Here is a 20,355-nt window from a genome sequence, read left to right as displayed (position 1 = left end):
ATCTTGAGCAAACCTGGTTTGGTTTGAAATGTCCCTATGTTGGGGAATTTCTCAGATGAAACAACCAAAGGCTGGAAAGAATTAAGGTGTACCTTTATTTTAAAAAGAACAATGAACATTGGGAACTTCTCCCTAGTGGGGAATAGCCGCTAGGATAGAAATAAGAGCAGAATACATATATACATACAGTTTTTTTAGATTTTCCAGTATGCATATTTAACCAATATTCATATAATTAATTATGAATATCCAACAAGACTATATCATGGCATCTGCAAATTGTTCTTCTAGAAGATTCATAGTAGCTGTATTCTGTATAGACATAATTTACCTGTAAATAAGGATTAGTTTATGCCTAAGGTGGTTTGCCAACTCATAAGGTTATTTCAGAAGTTTTCTTCAAGGCTATCTAGTTCCTGCTACTATCTGCATAATCTGCCTGCTTCATATATTTATTAACCAAGCTCCCTCTGCACCTGAAAGGTGCTATGTGTGATGGAATGGAATTATGAAGGCCAAGCTCAGGGAAATAAACCTTTTCTTAGCTGACCAGAACCGCGTGGGAGGAACAAGAGGATGAGACTGGCATCTCCCTGAGGAATTCACACTGTTGTGGCTGGAGGACTTTGGGAATTGGGGTTTGAGTCTGGGAAGATTCTTGCTAGAGGTTGTAGCTAATAAACATAGCTGGACTGAATTGGCATTGTCTCTTGGAGTTCCTTGGGCTAGGCCTGACAATCTTCCCAGACTCAAACCCCAGTTCCCAAAGTCCTCCAGCCACAACAGTGTGAATTCCTCAGGGAGGTGCCAGTCTCATCCTCTTGTTCCTCCCACGCGGTTCTGGTCAGCTAAGAAAAGGTTTATCTCCCTGAGCTTGGCCTTCATAATTCCATTCCATCATACTATGTGTCATACTGGTTAACCGTGGACTTGGTGCCATGTCTTAGGTTAAAACCATACTCAGCACATGTTCATCAATGATTCTCATGAAACTGGAGGGAGATATCAAATGGACTACCATAGAATTCAGCCCTGAGCCCAAAATTGTCATTCAAGACTTGGATGAAGAGGTGGAGGGAATGCTTATGAGATTTAGAGATAACACAAAATAGGATAAGGTAGGTAATGTTCATCTATTGATTTATTACCTGCATTTGTATGGAAGCTCCCTAGAATCGTCAAAGACTGTAGGTAGCTTCCCTACATAAAACAAACAAAACCATATTGCAACACCTACAACAATAAATAACATTGAAAGCTATAACACCTCTAATCATTAACAATTTAAAGCCAACTAAAGATAGCGGTCCCCAGTATAGGACACTAGTTACTCCAAAGCTTCTGCGAAAAAGAACCAACTTGATGTCTTTTCTAAATTTTAGTCTGGAGGGAATCCTCATAACCTCAAGGGGAAAGGTAGTCCAGAGCAAAAGGCTGTGACTAAGAAGGTCTGCCTCTGAGCTACAGACCCTTAGCCTTTATGGGGTGGCAGCCACAGCCAGCTCTCTCAGCCAGTGTATATTAGATGGGCAGATTCTACTTGGAGCAGATGGTCCTGAAGATAACAAGGACTATAATGAGCTTTCTAGGGGATGATAAGTGCCTTGAACTGGACCAGCCAGCAGCCGATGCAGCTCCAGTATATGTCAATCCTGTACTGGCTACCACCTGTCAGCAAGCAAGCTGCCACATTCTGCATCAACTATATCTTCTGAGACCTTTTCAAGGGCATTCCCAAGTAGATCATATGAAATGTATCACTTGCCACCGCTTGTTGATCCAGGAAAGATTGCAGTTGGTAAAACAGCTGGCGCTAGCAAAGGTCCTTGCTATGGCCTTCACCTGCTGTACTAGCATGTGCTGTAAGTCCAGGAGGACTTCTAGAAGACAGCAAAAATTGTTTTGATAGATTAGAGAAATGGATTGAAAACAACCAAATGAAATTCAACAGAGACAAATGCAAAGTTTTCACTTGGGAAAAATATAAAACTATATAGAATGGAGAATACCTGGCTTGGTAAGAGTAGTCATCTGCAAGCTGAATATGGGTCAGCAGTGTGGGGTGGCTGCTGAAAAGGAAAGAGCTGCATCAATAGAAGGATCATTTCCAAATCATGGGAAGTAATAGTTCCTGTATATTCTGTGTTGGTCAGGCTCCACCTTGAGTACTCTGTTGAAATTCAGAGAAACGAACAAGTGCAGAGAAATGCAATGAAGAGTGGTGGGGGTTGGGAACTTGCTTTGAAAACATTCAATGGCAAAAATACTTAAACATTCAGAAAATCCAAAAGGGGCAAAACCTTGCAAGGAAACTGAAAGTCTTTCATGGAAAGACTGAAGGAACTGGGCATGTTTAGCTTTGGGAAGGGATAACAAGGGAGTAGGATAGCTTCTTCAAGTGCCCAAAGAGATTGTATGTAGAATAAAATCAAATCTTCTATCACTCCCGAATGGCAGACACAAATACAGGTGGTCCTCGTTTAACATCCACTCACTTAGCGACTGTTCGGACTGACAATGGCGCTGAATAAGGAGACTTACTACTGGTCCTCAGAGTTCCAGCTGTTGCAGTGTCCCCATGGTCATGTGATCACAATCCAGGCACTCGGCGACTGGCTCGCAATGACGATGTCAGAGCATCCTGTGGTCACGTAATCGCCATTTGCGACCTTCACTGCTGGCTTCCGACAAGCGATGTCAATGACGAAGCTGGCAGGAGGTCGAAAATGGCAGCCATGGGATGGCACACTTAATTCACTTAACGATGGCAACCGGAAGTGCTGGAACTGCCATTACTAAGTACTGAGTAAGTTACGTGACATTGCGCTTTATGACCATGTTGCTTAGGGACGGAAATTCTGGTCCCAACTGCTGTTGTTAACTGAGGACTACCTGTAATGGTCTTAAGTTAAGGAAGACAGATTCCAATTGAATGTTGAACAACACTTCCTACAAATATGAGCAATTTAATGGTGGAATCAGTCACCCAGGAAATAGTATGAAACCCTTCATTGGATGTCTTCAAGCAGAAACTAGACAACCATGTTGGGATGCTTTAACTTGGATTCTTTCACTGAGCAGGAGGGTGGATTTGGCCTCAATGGCCCTTTCCAACAGCATGTGTCCTGCTAAGAATAGTGTGAAAAACACAACCCCACACCATGGTAATTGTTGTATATCCCTGTGGAAGGAAAGCTTTGCGTGGCCAGCATGAGCTCTTCCTTCCCTTTTGCTTCTCCCCTGGGACTTCAAGGCAGCCTGAAGAGCATTGCACCACACTTAGTTTCCAATTATAAAAGGAAGACGCCAAGGGCACCAGGGTGTGGGGTTGTGTTTGGAGGAGGATTCGTGTTGTGTGTGAGAGAGCAGAAGGGAAGGCATTGCAGTTGAGGGAGTGGGGCAACCATCAGCTCAACATATGTGAAGGTACAGGAGGAGCAGGCTTGGACTTCACCAACCCAGCAGCAGAGGAGCTGAAAGGAGAAGCCAAGCCCAGCAGCTTCACCACTCCAGCAGCAACACTGAGAAGGTCCAGCCAACCAGCAGCTGGTAAAGCACCTTCCTTTTCTCACCCCAGCACAGACTGAGGAGCTGCCAAGCTCGTTCTAAGAATGATCAATTTTCCTTAACATCTTTACTAGTAAAGAGTCTCTATTTTCCCACCTGGTGTCTGTTGTCTGTCTGTCTCTAGCTAGCTATCAGTCACCTATCTAGCTATCATCTTGCTTTTGTTATGCTGGTTAACTGAAGAATTTATGGCTAAATTTAGAAATAGACTAGTCACTGTGAAATGCTTCCTGATAGAAATAGTTCTGTTTAAAAAAGGGGATATCCTCATTTGCATTCTATCCTACGTTCACACTGAAATTTCTATTACCAAGTTCCTATCATAAAACAAAAATCAGTTGCCTCCTTCAACTACTGAAGTATTAGTGATAGAACCAAGATAATTTTGGTTTTTCCTTTTGATGCATGCAGAATTCTACTTTGCTAATGTAAGATGGATAATGCAGGATTTGAGCTACAAGAAGAATCTCCAAGCAACTCTACCAAGCCAGGGAAGATTAATCAAGAATGTCATGTAAGTTGCATTTATAAAATATTTAGAAAGCTATATTGGTTCTTCTTAATACAAGAAATCTGCATTAGAACATGAATAGAGAAGTATAAAAATTAGAGAATGCACAACTAGACATGATCTTTTCCCCATTTCTAGTTAACACAGAGAAACTATTTGCTGGACTGAACTCTAGAAAGTAGCATCTCCTAATAAAAACTTGGTTTTTAAAGCATTAGAGGTCATTGCAGAAAAAAATCATTGTTTTAGACCAGCAGTTCACCAATAAGAGCAATAGTTCTGCACAGACAGATCTTCTGATGTTGCTTTCAGATCTTTGGAAGAACGTGATGGGGAGTAATTTCTAGTGTGAACCCACATTTCTCTTGCACAGGGTATAATACGCAACAGTGCCATGCATTCTAAATGGACAGATTCTGTCCCATCTTTAGTGTAATTGGGACTGCTTGAATTTACAGCGCCTGTGGAGGAGAGCCAATAACCATTTGTGAAGAAGGGGTGAATGTACATATTTAAGATATTCATTTGAATCAGTCCTCTTCCTCTTTCCCTATGGAGCTCAAAGCAATGAGCTAATACCCCCATTTTATTCTCACAGATCATGTTCTAGAAATTGAGTGGTCCCACATCATGTATACCAGCATGGGGAATTCTGGGAGTTGAAGTCCACACAGCTTCAAGCGGTCAAGGTTGAGGAACACTGATGTATACCTTTTATGGCTACTCTCAGCTGAATAGCCACAATGTTACGGAGGTTAATTAGTGAGACATGGACAGTTAGCTATATAAGTACATTTGAAAAATAGAATCTATTACCAAACATACAGTAAAAGGAGAAAGGATATTTCTGAATCATTATATTGACCTGTTTATTTTTAAAAATAACAGGATTTGGTAGTGCTTGTTGGGGAGACCACCAGGGCTATAAGTGACTCGTGGAAGAAGGCAATGGCAAAATCATTTCTGTAGTCTTGCAAAAAACAAAAACAATCAGATATGGGTCCCTGTAGCCAAATTCAACTTAAAGGAGAGTTTATCTTTAATGAGATCTTGATCAAGTATAATTACATCACATATTGCAAAGACGAATCAGGTAATCACAGAGGTGAGCATCTTAGCATTCTTTGATGTGATACATTTATCATATTTAAATTCCTGGTTTTATTGTATACCGCCCAGAGTCACTCCATGTGAGATGGGTGGCCATATCAATTTGACAAAATACACACACACACACTTCTTCCTTTTTTTAACCAACGGAATGTCCATCATTATGACAAACAGATGATGAAGTAACACATCAGTGCAATTTTTCTCAATACAGTTTGCTCTGCTATTTACTCCCTCTGGGTTTAGCATGCTTCTAGTTACTCCAAGATCTAGGCTGGGGTTGGAGAGGGGATGGGGTGTCTCTTATCCTTTTTGTCAACTTCATTCTTGATTGGAGTTTGGTGAATTTGTCCTAAATAGTACAATGGGACTCATTGCATAGGCTCAGACTGGGTGATCTTATGACAAAGAACACATTGTTAGATCCATTTAAATAAAATTCACGTACTATAAACTATGGCTAATGAAAACAGTAAGTATAATTAATGAAGACAGTCATGATTTCACACCATAGCCACATTCACATGACAAGCTAAACTACAAGATGATGTCAAGGAAACATTACTTGCATGTCTCACATATGCCAGTTGGTTCCTCCCAGTGAGTAGCGGGAACATCTAGAGCGTGCAAGCAAGGCATTGAGTAAATGTATTTGTTACCATCCTTTATCTTAGTATGCCACCCAAACACTTTGCATAAATTATGAAGCTGGCTTAGTCTCAGTAACTATAATTAAAATAGATCATCATTCACAGCCCAGACAGATCATGAAACTGCTTAAGCTAAGATGGGAATAGAAAACTTTGGATATTGCAACCATCGTGGAAGAAGAGAAAGAAGCAGGAGAGAATTAACCAATATTTGTTTCTCCACTTGCTCAAGAAATTCCGCCCTTTAACTTAGGCAATTGAACCCATTGAATTAGGACAATGTAATTCAAGTATGGAGTTCAATGTCAAAGCTAAAAAGCAGGATGAAAAGAGGAACTTTCCCCTCTTGAGTAAAACAGTGGATTTATCTTCCAAACCCAACTGTCAACGTTATCTTTGATCATTGTAGCAATGACAAAGCAAGCTGGCTGTTGCATCACTGTCTTCTCAAACTGCCAATTATTATTATTTTTCTTTCATTTAGAAGTATCCACAGTGTGGTCAAAAAAGTCAAGATGGTCGCCATAATGGTGCTGTCAAAGCTACGCCCATTTTCATATATATAATTTTTATTGAAGAATTTTTTTTTACAAAGTTAAAAGCTACAGAAAAATAAAATATATATATATAAGAAAGAGAAAAAGATATAAAAAGAAAGATAGGAAAGATAGGAGAAAAAGTGAACAACAGTATAGATCAAGAAAAGAGAAACAAAAAAAGGAATATTTCAAGAAGCAACTTCCAATCTTCTTTGCAGCAGTTACAAACAATACCGTTTCCACCCTCCCAAATAACATAGCGTAGTTCCCTTCCTCCCATATGCAGCCCTTTTTAATCAGCAAATCCAGAGATCGCTGGTTCATTTTTATCAATTTTCAGCAAAAAGTTCATAAAGGGTTTTAGTCTTTTACAAAAGGAGTTCTTGCTCCTTCCCTAATCAAACAAGTCAATTTAGCCATTTCTGCAAGTTCTGCCATCTTCACAGTTCATTCCTCCACCGTGGGTATTTCTGTATTCTTCCATCTTCGTGCATATAATAACCTCGCTGCAGTTACCATACAGTATATAAAACCAATCTTCCTTGAGTCTTTTTGAGTTGGCTATCCATAAGTCCCAGTAAGAAAAGTTCTAGTTTCAACTGAATATTAATTTTTAAAATTCTCTGCATCATCACATGTATTTGGATCCAGTCTCTTTATGCTTTTTTACAAGTCCACCAGACATTGTAAAATATCCCTTCATACTCTTGAGGTACAATTAGAGGTACCTTTATACGTCTTAGATAATATGTCTGGTGACACATACCAATCATATATCATTTTATAACAATTCTCTCTTAAATTACGAGACAAAGTAAATTTCAGTCCTTGTAACCACTTTCCTTCTCATTGTTCCATTTGCATGTTGTAACCAAAATTCTTAGCCCATTTTATCACGTACTCTTTAACCTGTTCATCTTCCATTTTTTAAAATGTCATTTTTATTGAAAGTTTTAACCATAGTAGTAAGAACTAACACAAACTCAAGTAGAATGAAAAAGAAGAAAGGGAGAACAAAAAGAAAAAGCTAAAAATGCAAAAAGAAAAAAAGTAGAAGAAAAGTAGAGAAAAAGAAAAAAGATATAAAGACATAAAGAACTGGCTTCTGATCTTCTTCACAGCAGTAATAGGTACAACTATTTTTTAACCTCTCCCCATGCATATCTAAGAAAGATATAGGAAGCTGGCCAGAAATAGGGTGACAATTCCATTTAATATCAGCAAGTAAACATTTTATACCAAAGTAAAAACAGCAATTTGTATTTGTTTATTGTGTTTTAACTCTGTGAGCAGCCACAGTCATGTAGGTGAGACGGGTGGCTATATAAATTGTGCAAATAAATAAATAGTCCATAGTGAGGCATTGCTAAATATTGTCCCCACGCACAAACTCTTTCTTTTCAGATTTACAGCGGAAACCCAACCATTTTCAAGAAGGTAAGTGCCACTTTTAAAAATAAACAAACATGCAGACATTTAGGGTTAGGGAATATTGTTTAACGATTGTGGCATCTGTTTGAATGTGTGCCTCTGAATCTTTTAGGAAGGGAAAATGGGATGAAGATTGTAGGGTGCAGATCATCCTTTTACACCCCCTTGTATGCATGCAGGATATATACGTGTGTGAATATGTCTAAGGTCAGCCCCTAGTAGGCTTGTCCACAGTTCTGGCTTTCCCTGTGATGCTGCTCCCAGGGACAGTGAATTATTCTGGGAGTTGAAGTCCACTCATCTTAAAGTGGCCAAGTTTGGACAACACTGTTCTAAACCCTTCCTTTTCTCCTACATTGAGTTCTTTAAGAAAATTGCTTACTTCCTGCAAAAGAAGCAGAGAACAAACCCTGCCACTTTTACAGGCAGTAAAAGTGTGCACCTTCGAGTCAGTGTTGACTCCTGGAGACTCTCTAGACAAGTCCCTGCAGTTTTGTTGGCAAGGTTTTTTGGAAGTGGTTAGCCATTGCCTCTTTCCTAGGGCAGAGAGAGAGGGACCGGCCCAGGGTCACCCAGCTGGTTCTATGCCCAAGGCAGGACTAGAACTGAAGGTCTCCCAGTCTCTAGCCTGGGGCCTTAACGACTGCACCAAACTGGCTCTTACTTACAGTTTGGTACAGTTATGCAGACCTAACAGGAATATAGCAGTATTGCTGTGACTCCAGTTTTACAGAGTTGCCTTGTAATTCTTCCTTTTTGTTCCGTTCTATTCGGAAGGTGAAAAAGACCCACTGGTCTCTTCTCCAAGTCTTTCTGGTTTGTCTGTTGGCCTGTGCAATAATCACCATGGCGGGGATGCTGACTGTGTCTCTGGTGTATGTTAGCAACCCTCACTTTAAAAGGGAACCGAAGCATGAAATGAATCCAGAGAACCATGGATCAGTAACATCTGACCCCAAAACCCACGTGGACCCCAAGTACCAGTTTCTCCACCATCTCACTAAATCCAAGGTATAACTAGATTATTTCTTCCATATTTGTTTTGCACAGGACAAATATTTGGGAACATTAATTTCTCTTCCCTGACTAATTTGCTGCTCTTTGTGGAAGCTGAGCTCAAAGAATGGGTAGGTTCTTTAACCTAGGCCTGGCAAAAACTCATAGGTTGAAGCCAGGGCTGCCACTGATCTGTAAGGCCCCTTCGTGCAAAACGTTTTTTGCCATCAGAGCATCAAGTCATGTCACGTGGCAGCTGTGGCTTCCCGGCACTTTATTCTCCCTTTTTCTTCTACAGCGCTTGGGCAGACGTGTGGAGTAGTAACTGGAAGGGCTTCTTCTCCCAGCCTGGTGCCCTGCAGTGTGGTGCTAGGCAACTAGCAATCCCACATTCCTGTTGTTTGGTGCCCCCTTTATCATACGCCTTTGTGCAGTGCACAATTTGCACACCGGCTTGCATCAGCCCTGGTTGAAGGATCCATCCTGGATCTGTGCTTTATTGATGAACTCTCTATGCAGTGTTTCTCAACCTTGGCAGCTTGAGGATGTGTGGACTTCAACTCCCAGAATTCCCTAGCCAGCATGTGGGACTTGAAGTCCATGCATCTTCAAGTTGCCAAGGTTGAGAAACACGGCTCTAGTGTTATCTTCACTGACTATTTCACAATGTTCAAACCTTAGTGAACTTTTTCAGAAACTGGGTGCAAACAGGCACAGACACGGTTCTCTCTGAACAACTGCTGCTTCAGGCTGTCTAAAACCACAAAGATCAAAAGAGATTCAAACTGTTGATCGGTCGATCAGATTCATGAAAGAGAAAATGCCAGTGATGAAAAGGCTTGTAGTTTTAATAGTTGAGAAATTAAATAAACAGATATCATCTGATTAATTGGTATTTCCCGATTTATCCACCAAGTAAATATCCTTTGATATCTAGAGCGAGCCAATCTTCCTTGGATTTTTTAAAAACACTTATGAACTATGTAAAAACCATTAATATGATCGTGCATGTACAACTTTCCAGAAGCACCAGTTTCCAGGAGGTGCTATTCAGTGGTCAAGATTTCGGAAGAATGCTGATGAATACCAGAACAAGGAAGAGATGGCGTTTGGAACAAGTATCAATGCTCAGCGTTCCAAGATGATGTTTGGAACTCTTCTGATCAAAAGCAAAGGGTTACGTGTTCCGCACTGGCATTTCAATGCCAATGAACAGGGTTACCTCTTAAAGGTAATTTTGAAATTAATGTTTTTATTTACCTAATGACTTTTAAATAACTGGGGAGGGGGCAAAGAACATAATGGCAACTAGCAGTGAAAGAGTGGAAGAAAAGTGGTTACTGAAATACCTGTGCGTGCACATAGAGCACTTAATTCCCCCTTTCCCCCAAAAAAACTCCAAACAAACAGGGGAGGGCAAAATCCAATAGCAGTTAGCTAGGCAGGCAGCATTTTCTCCCAAGAACCTTATGAAATAACAGTTGGGAAGGAAATCTGCATCTGTGACTCTTTAACCAAGATATGTTTAAAAAGAATGCAGCAATACCTTGTTAAATAATCTGCCAGGTTGTAAAGATCGAGGATTGGTAACGGGAGTCCTTACGGTCAAGATAAGAATATGAGAACTGTGAGAGACTGTGGGAAGAAAGCACGGGATAAGGAGTTTGGTTTAACTGAGAAGGGAGTCCCCAGTCCAGGTGTGAGAGATACGTGAAGAAAGCATGCACATTCAGACTTGCAAGATTCTGTTACTGCAGTGTTGTGCAAACTTGGCCACTTTAAGATGACATGGCTGGCTGGGAATTCTGGGAGTTGAAGTCCACTCATCTTAAAGTGGCCAAGTTTGGACAACACTGTGTTACTGTAACCTTATAATGAAAGTAGCATTAGTGTTCCTAACTCTGGTTTCCTAGTCTGGTCTGCCTTGAAGGGCTGACGTCAATCTTGCAAATCTGAATGTGTTTTCCCCTTCCCTCCCTCCATCCCTTTATCTTCATGAGAACTAGGGAGGGTCCAATCTGAGACACTTTCTCAAATTACATTTCTGCCTCGGACTCCGATGTTGTTTATCTGACCATCTCCATGATTGTGGCTATTCCACCTGATCCTCAAGGTTATTCCTACTGCCCATTACACATGATGGCTTTTTTACAGCCATATAAATATGCTTGTAAATAAATATGTTTACTTAGATCATAAACTTTGGTGCAGGTACTGTTCATGGCAAGTCAATTTCAGACTGTTTTATTTCATCATTTGCAGGGTATTCTCTCCCCACGTTACTTCCTGGCCAATCATAATATATTGTTTTGTTGCTGCTGTGTTTCAGGGAACTGCGTGGATTGGGGTAGTTGATGCTGGTGGAGATACAGTGACTACGTACAATGTCACGGCAGGACAGATTATTTTCTTTCCTCGAAATACCTTGCATTGGGTCAAGAATGTTGGTGCAGAAGAGTGCTTGTTCTTGCTGTTTTTTACGACCCATGAGGAGCTTCAGACTCTGGACCTCGATGATACATTTTTCTTGACACCCGAAGACATTGCGGCAAGGTCTCTAAAGGTCTGTACAACGGGAATCCCAAATCCCGTTTCTTACTAGATCTACAACTATTTTGACTATCATTCTGAATATGTGCTTGGCAGCAGATTCCAAAAGCCTGCTTTCTGGATACCCACCCATTGCCAGGTTCAAATGTCTTTCTGTGAAAGATATAAAATAGTTCCAAGCAGCCTTTGGCTGAAACTGACCTTGAACATTCTTCTTCACATCTTCCCTTCAAAAGGAGAAACCTATAAGACGTTTTAACTTAATCTTGTGCATTTGGCTTTTATCACCACCCACCTCTCTGTAAGCTACAATTAACTTTACTGGATGAAGCCATTGTCATTCCTACCTGGATCTATGAAATACAATACAGTGGTACCTCGGTTCACGAACTTAATTCGTTCCATGACTCTGGTCGCGAACTGAATTGGTCGCAAACCGAATCAAGTTTTCCCATAAGGTTCAATGTAAATACGGTTAATCTGTTCTGAACCATATGTATTTTTTTTATACCACAAAAATATGAGTACAGTACAGTACAGTATGAAGAGAGAGAACACTAACCTTGCTTGAGGCGACTTCTGGCGTGGAGGACAGGAAGGCAGGTGGGGAGGCAGTTATTGTTTGGAGGGAGAGTCCCCCTCGCCTACAGGAAGCCACGACCACGCGTCACAGCAGGGAAAATGGCCGCAGGTCATGTTCGTCACCTGATGCAGAGTTCGCGAACGGAAGCAAAATTTTGCAAATGGTGCTGTTCGTGAACCGAATTGTTTGTGAACAGAAGTGTTCGTGAACCGAGGTATTACTGTATTTACTGTGTGTTTTCTAGCCTCAAGGTGGTGTGGATTTCATCCGGTCATTCCAGAAACAAGCAGAAGACCAAGCAATCAATCTTCCACCCAACCTTGCAGAGCTTGTTCAGAATGCCAACTATAACCAGTCTGCAGATATGCTGGTATGGCGGTACTTCTTTGATCTCAAAGGTACTACAGAGCAAGCTAGGTGAACATGCAGGAGAGAATCACTTTTGCCTTATAAGAGTCTTGGGCTTTTAATGCAAGGAAGGGTGGTGACATCACCACCTTCTCATGCACTATATTTCCAGTCAGGTACAGAAATGCTTAGCCAGGAAATAATTGCCCATATAGAAGGCTCTAACAATATGGGTTCAACAGCCTGAGTGAATGCCTTCTCCAGTATAAGCTGCACAACAATTGCAATCATTATCAGAAGCCCTGCTAGTTGTGTAACATCCTGCAGAATATTTTGGCATTGGCTAAGACGGCCTTTTCTTTCTTGCTGAAATAAAGCATGCACTGATATTGCTACAGATCAGGTCCATACTGAAACGATTTCTCTTCAGTGGGGTTTTTGACATTTTTGCATTACTTAGGTCCTGAGATGTTTGCAAAAAAAATAAAATAAATGTAAACATCTTTTGTGAATGTATGAATGCTTGACACTGTTAATGTAGACATGACAGAGGCAAATGCCATAATTCTGCTCTGACAAAAAAAAAAAAAAAAATTGGAGCAAAATCAGGAGGCCTTCCTTATTTTTAACTGAAACAAGTAAATCAAATACTTTTAAAATATACATTTATAGTCAGATCCTTGTTAGCGATATAGTTTCTTCTATAACCCTTGAACCAGTTACCAAAAAGAATGGCATAATTCATGCTAAAATGATAATATATTGAATATATCAGTGTTAAATAAAATAAAAGATGATTTTTACTATCAAATCAGCATCAATTACACAGTTGTCCTCAACAGTCTCATGACATTATTTTTAGAAAATATTCCTCCATTCATAGTAAGCTGCCTCTTCCCATTGTTATTGGCCAATGGAACTCAATGTAGTTAACATGGGTTGGTGGCACTCCTTTGGAGTTCTTAAAGGAATCTATAGGATGGAAGGAGTGTTGAGGTCAAGTTGAAGATAAATCATCTTGGAGACAATCTATCTCCATGGTTGTTAATCATCAATACCTAACTGTTGGCAAATAATCAATCAATCAATTGAACCTAAGACCTCCAGCATGCAAAAAAGGCTTTGGGATCACTATAGCATGCATATATAACAAGTTTAGCATGGCTTCTACACAACACGCAAAACATGTGCTCTTTCCTTTTTTTTTCATAATATTTTATTGAGATTTTAAAGATACATATTTAAAAGTTAGAAATGAAAAGGAAAATTTGAAATACAAAATATAAAGAAAAGGAAAAGAAAAAGTGAGGTAAAGCAAAAGAAGAAAAGATATGAAAAATAGATAACTTCCAATCTATCTCTGGTCTTAGAAATAATAAGGCTATCATCATAAGTGCTAGTTTTTAATACATTAAATAGGAATAATTCTTTGTCTAAACATATCCCATGACATTTATAATCTAATCTTCAAATCCCCATGTAAGCTTCGCCCCACCTGCATTTTGCAAATAGTCCATCAATGGTTTCCATTCTTTAAGGTAGTAGTTATTTGAGTTTTCTTTTAATAAGCAAGTCAGTTTATCATTTTCTGCCATATCCATCAGTTTTAACAACCATTCTTGTATTGTTGGTAGTGTCTGGGTTTTCCAAAATTGTGCATAAAGAAGTCTTGCTGCGGTAATCATGTATTGAGTAATTCTAATAAGATGTTTTCCTATTTGAAAGTCCATTATCCCCAACAGGAATAGTTCTGGTTTAAATGAAATCTGTATTTGTAGTATGCTCTGCATCAACGTTTGTATTTGAGTCCAAAATTTCTTTGCAATTTTACATGTCCACCACATATGGTAAAACGGTCCCATGTGCTCTTTCCATTAATCAAAAAAAATACTTCATAAAATAATTAAGCTAATAAGAAACCTTTGTGTATCACTCATGGGCCTAACAATTTTTCCGTGTTCACTGTGTTTGTTCTCAATTCAGAATCAACTAAATTCCAGTTTCCAGGGGGAATAATCCAGTGGGCTCGGTATGTAAAGGATGGAAAAGGTTTAAAACCCAATGAAAAAATTTACAGTGAATTTCTCCATTCGGTAAGTATGTGGGTAAAAATGCTATCTTACTCTGGAGGCCCAGCTAGTCTGAGCAGTCATTATTTTATTCAAATTTTATTTGGGGGGTCATTAAAAACTCCTATAAAATGTGAGTTTATGTATGTTAATACTTTGCAAAATGTATCTATTTGCAATATTGGAAATTATTCCACTCTTCCACCATTGTGGAATAAATAATTCACTCAAGATTCGGTGTTTAACAACAAGGTATACATAGCATTAAAACATCCATGGTAAATACAATTATTCACAATAAATTAAAATTTAAAAATAAGCAATAATATGAAGGATGATGTAATAATTTCCCCAATGCTACTACTGTATATATTTGTGGTTTGCTTCTTCCTTTCAGAAGGAAGATACTCTTACCCTGGGAACACTCCGGATCTACAGCAATGGTTTACGACAGCCCCATTTCCATTTCAACGCCAATGAGATGGGATATGTCATCAGTGGGTGTGGGAAGGTAGTAACTTAATTTTAACCACTGTGATGCAGACCAACTATTCCCAATCTAAGAATTCTGGGAATTACAGTTGGAGAGTACCAGGTTGGGGTTGGCTGCAGTATCTTCCCTGAGAAGATCTGTGCAGAGTTCAACAGGTCCTGGATAAGCTTTATTTCAATTTCTGGTGAAGTCCTGTAGTGTTGACAAGTAATAAAATATTCCATTGCCCCACAAGAGGTGATACTGTATCCATCAACATATTTCAAAGAATGAAATTAGCCTTCTCCAATCCTCTGGCAGCTTCTCCTGGTGCATTCATACAGCTTAATATTAACCAGGCAATTTGCACATAAGGATAGGCCACAATCATGGTTTACTGTGAAGAGATCTGCAGGTACATGCCCTTCAACTGCTCTCACTTATCAGTGGGAAACACTGAATAAGTCCCAAAGTCAATTTGGTCTGTTTTGCACTAAATGTACAGTGAGATCCATGGATAGTAGTTCTCACAACAAACATCATAAGCCAGCAGAAAGCACCAAACAAACAGAGTTTCCTGATTTGCTTAGTTATTCCTGCTGGCAGGAGAAGTCAAGTGGGAACCACAGGCAATTTGGCAATTTCTCTTTTGAAAGAAATCTAATTTATAGTTATGTGTGAGCCAGACCAGTATGTGTTGTCAGGCACACAGGAAGAGGGAAATCCTAGGGAAAGAAAATACAAGGAAGTATAAGAAAAGAATATGGATTGACTGATGTCTTTACTCTATACAATGCCATCTGAATTAATTCCCATATATATTGTGAGATTGGCTGATGATGTCCTCCTCAAACTGTTAGTGAGATGCAACCATCAAGAATATTAAACACGCATTTCATGGAATCAAATTTCCTCCTCCTCCTCGAAAGTTTGCCAGTACTTGCCATTTTTAATTGATTTGGACATATTTTATGTGAAAGTGGTGGTGATGGGGTGCATGTGAGAGGATGGTGGTGGTAAACTGTTCTGCTATTTCTATCTATTGTTCTAGTTTATTGTTAGTGTTTTTTAGTCTTTGGAATTTCAGTTGTTAAGTGGATTAAAATATATTAAGTAAATAAATCCGCTGAAAGGATGGTTATTTAGTTTTAAAAAAACACTTGAAATTGTTGCTGTTCTTAGGTATCAGATAATTGAGATTCCTATTGTAATTTAGGTGCTATGTTCTGTTTTTCTTACATATAAAATAATTTAGGAGGGTTCAACCATCTCTGAGTTTCTGTTTCTGTAAAGAAGTAGGGTAGGAGTAGGGAAAAATACATGGGATTGTAGTTAAGAATGTTCCTAACTCTTCCATTGAAATGAATGGATCTTAAGTGAGTTGAATATAGATTTTTGCCTTTTCATCAATATTGTAGAATACAATGGCCTGTACTAACACCATCAATATTCACTTGCAAACACTGCAAGGAGTCAGTCTGGTAGTAGAGTAAAATGAAACCAAGATTAGTGGTCCGGATATGCATGTATTAATTCCTGCTGATGCATCTTATCTGCAGGTGGGTGTTATTGTGTCACCTACCCTTTCTACTGACTTTACCATTGGTATTGGAGATGTTGTGTTCTTCCCAGTTGGAACCCAACACTACATCAAGAGCACATGTGATGAGGACTTGCTTTTCATTTTGGCATTCAGCACCGGAAACCAGGTGAGACGTCCATTTGAGTTCCTAGAACTTCTGCTGTACTTGCCTACATTCCCAGCAGAGACCCACAATTTAATTAGGACTCTAAAGTTATTATGAACCAAATGTAAGTGTTAAATGTTTTGGAGATTAAAATAAAGCAACTAACTGTACATCATAGTACGTTGTATATATGGTGCTAATTTTATAATTTATTGTAAATTACTGTAAGGTGCTCTCTGCCCTTATCCATGATGCTGTACTTACAATCCCTTCCTATGGCAAGTTTCGAGTTTCGCTATTATCTCATAAGTCCCTCAGCAACCACTGACCAGAATGTCTGAGAAATCACCTTCTCCCATATAGATCTGCCTGTCAGCTGTGATCAGCAATGATTGAATAATTTCTGATTGAACTACCCTCTGTGTTTTTTATTTATTTGGATTGAGTTGATTGCCCACTGCAACATAGAAATGTCAGGGACTTCTATATCTTCTGAAGGGATTAAACTCTAGGCTTCTTCTTCCCGCTGTCCCGAATTAACACAAAGTAGGTGAGTGACTTAGTAGCCTTGGGCAGCTGTGATGCGGTTCCATAATGGCCATTTGTAGCCTGGGAACCAATGACTTCCACCTCACCAATTTCAACTTTTACAGAAAATATGCTTGGGAGACATAGCACCTGTCTGAAACTCTTTAAAGCAGCAATGTCTTTTCCCAGGACTGTGTGGCTGCTTCTAACAATTGTTCTAAAGATTCATAGATAGGTGCTATGCCCCTGCTGAAGTATTGCACAGCCTTAATGCTTATCCTATGAAATACCACAATCTGACAATAAAGCATAAGCTAATATTATTTCAATTTAAGTACATGAAAACATTTTCATTCATTTTGGAATATGACATGTCTCCTATGTCATATTATTTATGGTCACTGGTCTAGATGTTTCTATGTTTAAATTTTTTCAATTTAATTTTTTAAAAATTGATTTATACATGTATCCTTTTTAATGGTATAAAAAGCATTGTACAGTGTCTAGAGATGCACAGAATGACAAACAGTACAGTAAGTGTACAGAATTGATAATGGTTATTAACATACTCTCTCCCTCAAAAATTTGCATAGTCTAATAATAATAATAATAATAATAATAATAATAATAATTTATTAAACTTGTATGCTGCCTGACTCTCAATGACTCTGGGCAGCTGACAATGATCAAAGAAATTACAGTAAAATCAATAAGACATAAAAGATAAAAGATGAAGATAAAAGATGGCAAGTGGGATGAAATTAGGGGCCTCCCTCTTCCTCTCCCTTGCCGAAGGTCTGGATGAAGAGCCAGGTTTTCATGGCTCTTCTAAACAACAGCAGAGTGAGTGCCCCTTTTGGACTTTTTGCAGGAGACAGAAAAAAAAGAAATTATGATATGTGGATTTGATAATTAGTGAATAGGTTATACAAAATATGTTAAGATGTAGTTTTAGAGTAAGAGCTTACTGTACGATTTATCTATGTCTGCTGTATAAGAAGTCAGAAGTCATTCTTTTCGTAAATTTTCCTTTCTTCCCTTTTCTTTACTTTCCATCACTTTGTATTCTTTCTTTATCTCTAACTCTCTTGTTCTGTACCTCTCTTTTTGATTATTAGTTCTTGTTTCTTTTATCTTTATGCTTTTGATAACTTAATAAAGTTCTTATAAAAAAATAAACAACAGCAGAGTGGGGTCCATCCAGATCTTGGGGGAACCTCATTTCAGAGGGCAGGTGTGTCTTCTCATACTATTACGTAATATTGTGTATTATTATTCACATGTTCACATAATACACATTCATATAATATTACACCAATAGTACATGAAGACTAACACATAACCCTTATACCTCCAATCCTTATGCTATTTGTTTGCTTTGGCAGTTGAAAACTCTAGATATGGATGACTATTTCCATGCAACAGCCGACCATATATTAGCCCAGGTGTTCTTCAAAAAGCAAGATGAATTTAAGAAGATTCCAAGGTTTAAGGACGATCAGGCAATTAATCTACCATAGCATCTATGGTTTGGATTTTAATCCTAATATATAAACCATCTAGAGTTGCCTTTGCGATTGAGGTGGTAATTATGTTGATTAATAAAAGAATTTCAATAATAAAAGAAAATCTCTATTCATTTTTAAACCTGCCATTCTCTACTTTCTTGGTGGAGTTTTATAATATTCTTCAAATAAAATGATTAATCAATCAATATGGGCATTACATCTTCAGTTGCACCAATTTAACGTCGATGTCCAGGCTATAATTGAAGGCATCAGAACAGGGTTATCTATACTTGCCAATCTCATAAAGTCCCAGCACATCTCAGCACCTTGGTGATCTTGAAAAAAGCTAATCCAGATCAAGCCGAGTTAGTATTTCTGTGGAACACCACCAGGAAATTCTAGGCCAGGAGGCTAAACTTGGAAGCCAATAAAATATGCTGGAGTATGGCATTAGCACATCACTTTCTTATTGCTGCTGAGAAAACATGAGCATATCTACAAAATCACCCACAGTCAAGCTTGACTTAGGACTTTTGTCCTCTTAGAAGAAAATATGCACACATTATCTGTGGTTTGCTGTTAGTCACTCCCCCAGTTTTATGATATATTCACTTTCTAAACTACTCCCATCTTTTGGTCCTCAGATCCAAAGCACTGCAAAGAGTAACCATATGTCTGTATATATAGTAATATACCACACACACACACATGTATCTATGCATGCTTCTTTATATGTGCACTATCATGTTGTTGATCCTAGGCACTGAATTCAAGACACTGGCCTTACAGAGGTGCATTGCGGTTTCTTCTGAGAGTCAACGGGGAGTTGACTTCCTGTTGAGTTGTTTGAATTCATGTGTGATAAAATGCTTATCAGCTGGAACTATACAGATAGTGCTGTTGATTAATCTGTGGCAAGCACAGAACAAGGCTTTCCAGCAGATGTCTCTCTTTAGCTTCTTTTTTATTTTGTCTAGTTTAGGGCCTTGCTATATTTTTTCTAAAAGAAACTCTGGTTCAGGTGATAGGCTAACCATTTGGCTACACTCACTCAGAAAGCAAAACCAAATATTGTCCCTATTCTCAAGTAGCTCAAAATGGACAACTGTGAAGATTCAGAAAATGAACATTCAGGATACTCTAAAAAAAAAAAATCAAAGCTGCATTGGCCAATGGGGGCGGGGGCGGGGAATCCAAAACCAGTTGTTGGGATAATAACAATAAAGCTGAAGAAAGAGTGGAACACCTAGTCAGCTGCTGCAAGAAGATCGCACAGACTGACTACAAACAACGGATGACAAAGTAGCAACAATGGTGCATTGGAATATCTGTAAGAAATATCACTTGCCTGCAAGCAAGAACTGGCGGGACCCACCAAGCAGACAAAGTAATAGAAAATGAAGAAGCTAAAGTGCTCTGGGACTTTAGAATTCAGACAGACCAGCACCTGCCACACAATACCCCAGACTTAACAACTGTTGATAAGAAAGACAAAAAAGTCTGGCTAGTGGACATTGCAATACCTGGAGACAGCAGAACAGAAGAGAAAGAACTGGAGAAAATCACAAAATACAAAGACCTGCAAATAGAAGTAGAACAACTACAGCAAAAGAAAGCAAAGATAGTGCCAGTAGTTATAGGTGCCTTGGGTGCAATCCCAAATCATCTGGAGCACTCCTTGAACACCATCGGCAATGACAAAATCACCATCAGTCAATTGCACAAGGCACCTTTACTTGGAACAGCTTTGATCCTGCATCAATACCTTTAATACCATCAAACAACAACATCTGCCTTTCCCAGGT

The 20,355-nt window shown here is 39.0% G+C and overlaps 1 protein-coding gene across 1 annotated transcript; it reads left to right on the top strand.

Annotated features, from left to right (window-relative positions):
• The first annotated feature begins 4,000 nt into the window (after positions 1 to 4,000).
• On the top strand, positions 4,001 to 18,562 carry LOC103049350 (uncharacterized). Its single transcript, XM_007434657.2, has 9 exons — positions 4,001 to 4,081; positions 8,586 to 8,819; positions 9,829 to 10,035; positions 11,134 to 11,367; positions 12,182 to 12,335; positions 14,269 to 14,378; positions 14,752 to 14,865; positions 16,386 to 16,535; positions 18,428 to 18,562. Exons 1-9 carry the CDS (start codon positions 4,001 to 4,003, stop codon positions 18,560 to 18,562), a joined length of 1,419 nt encoding a protein of 472 aa, XP_007434719.2.
• Positions 18,563 to 20,355: the final 1,793 nt, after the last annotated feature.

Source organism: Python bivittatus, unplaced genomic scaffold (genome assembly GCF_059951505.1).
Source record: "Python bivittatus isolate LINGU-HERP-01145 unplaced genomic scaffold, Pbiv_v1 ctg000570_np1212, whole genome shotgun sequence".
Taxonomy (NCBI): Eukaryota; Metazoa; Chordata; class Lepidosauria; order Squamata; family Pythonidae; genus Python; species Python bivittatus.
This window is presented reverse-complemented; position numbering and strand designations above follow the sequence as displayed.

What these genes read in the sequence shown, in the direction of transcription:
- LOC103049350 (XM_007434657.2), top strand. Translation starts at nt 4,001, where the DNA reads ATGGATAATGCAGGATTTGAGCTACAAGAAGAATCTCCAAGCAACTCT. An exon ending in ACCATCTCACTAAATCCAAG is followed by an intron (nt 8,820 to 9,828) that starts GTATAACTAGAT and finishes ACAACTTTCCAG; the next exon opens with AAGCACCAGTTTCCAGGAGG. An exon ending in CATTCAGCACCGGAAACCAG is followed by an intron (nt 16,536 to 18,427) that starts GTGAGACGTCCA and finishes TTGCTTTGGCAG; the next exon opens with TTGAAAACTCTAGATATGGA.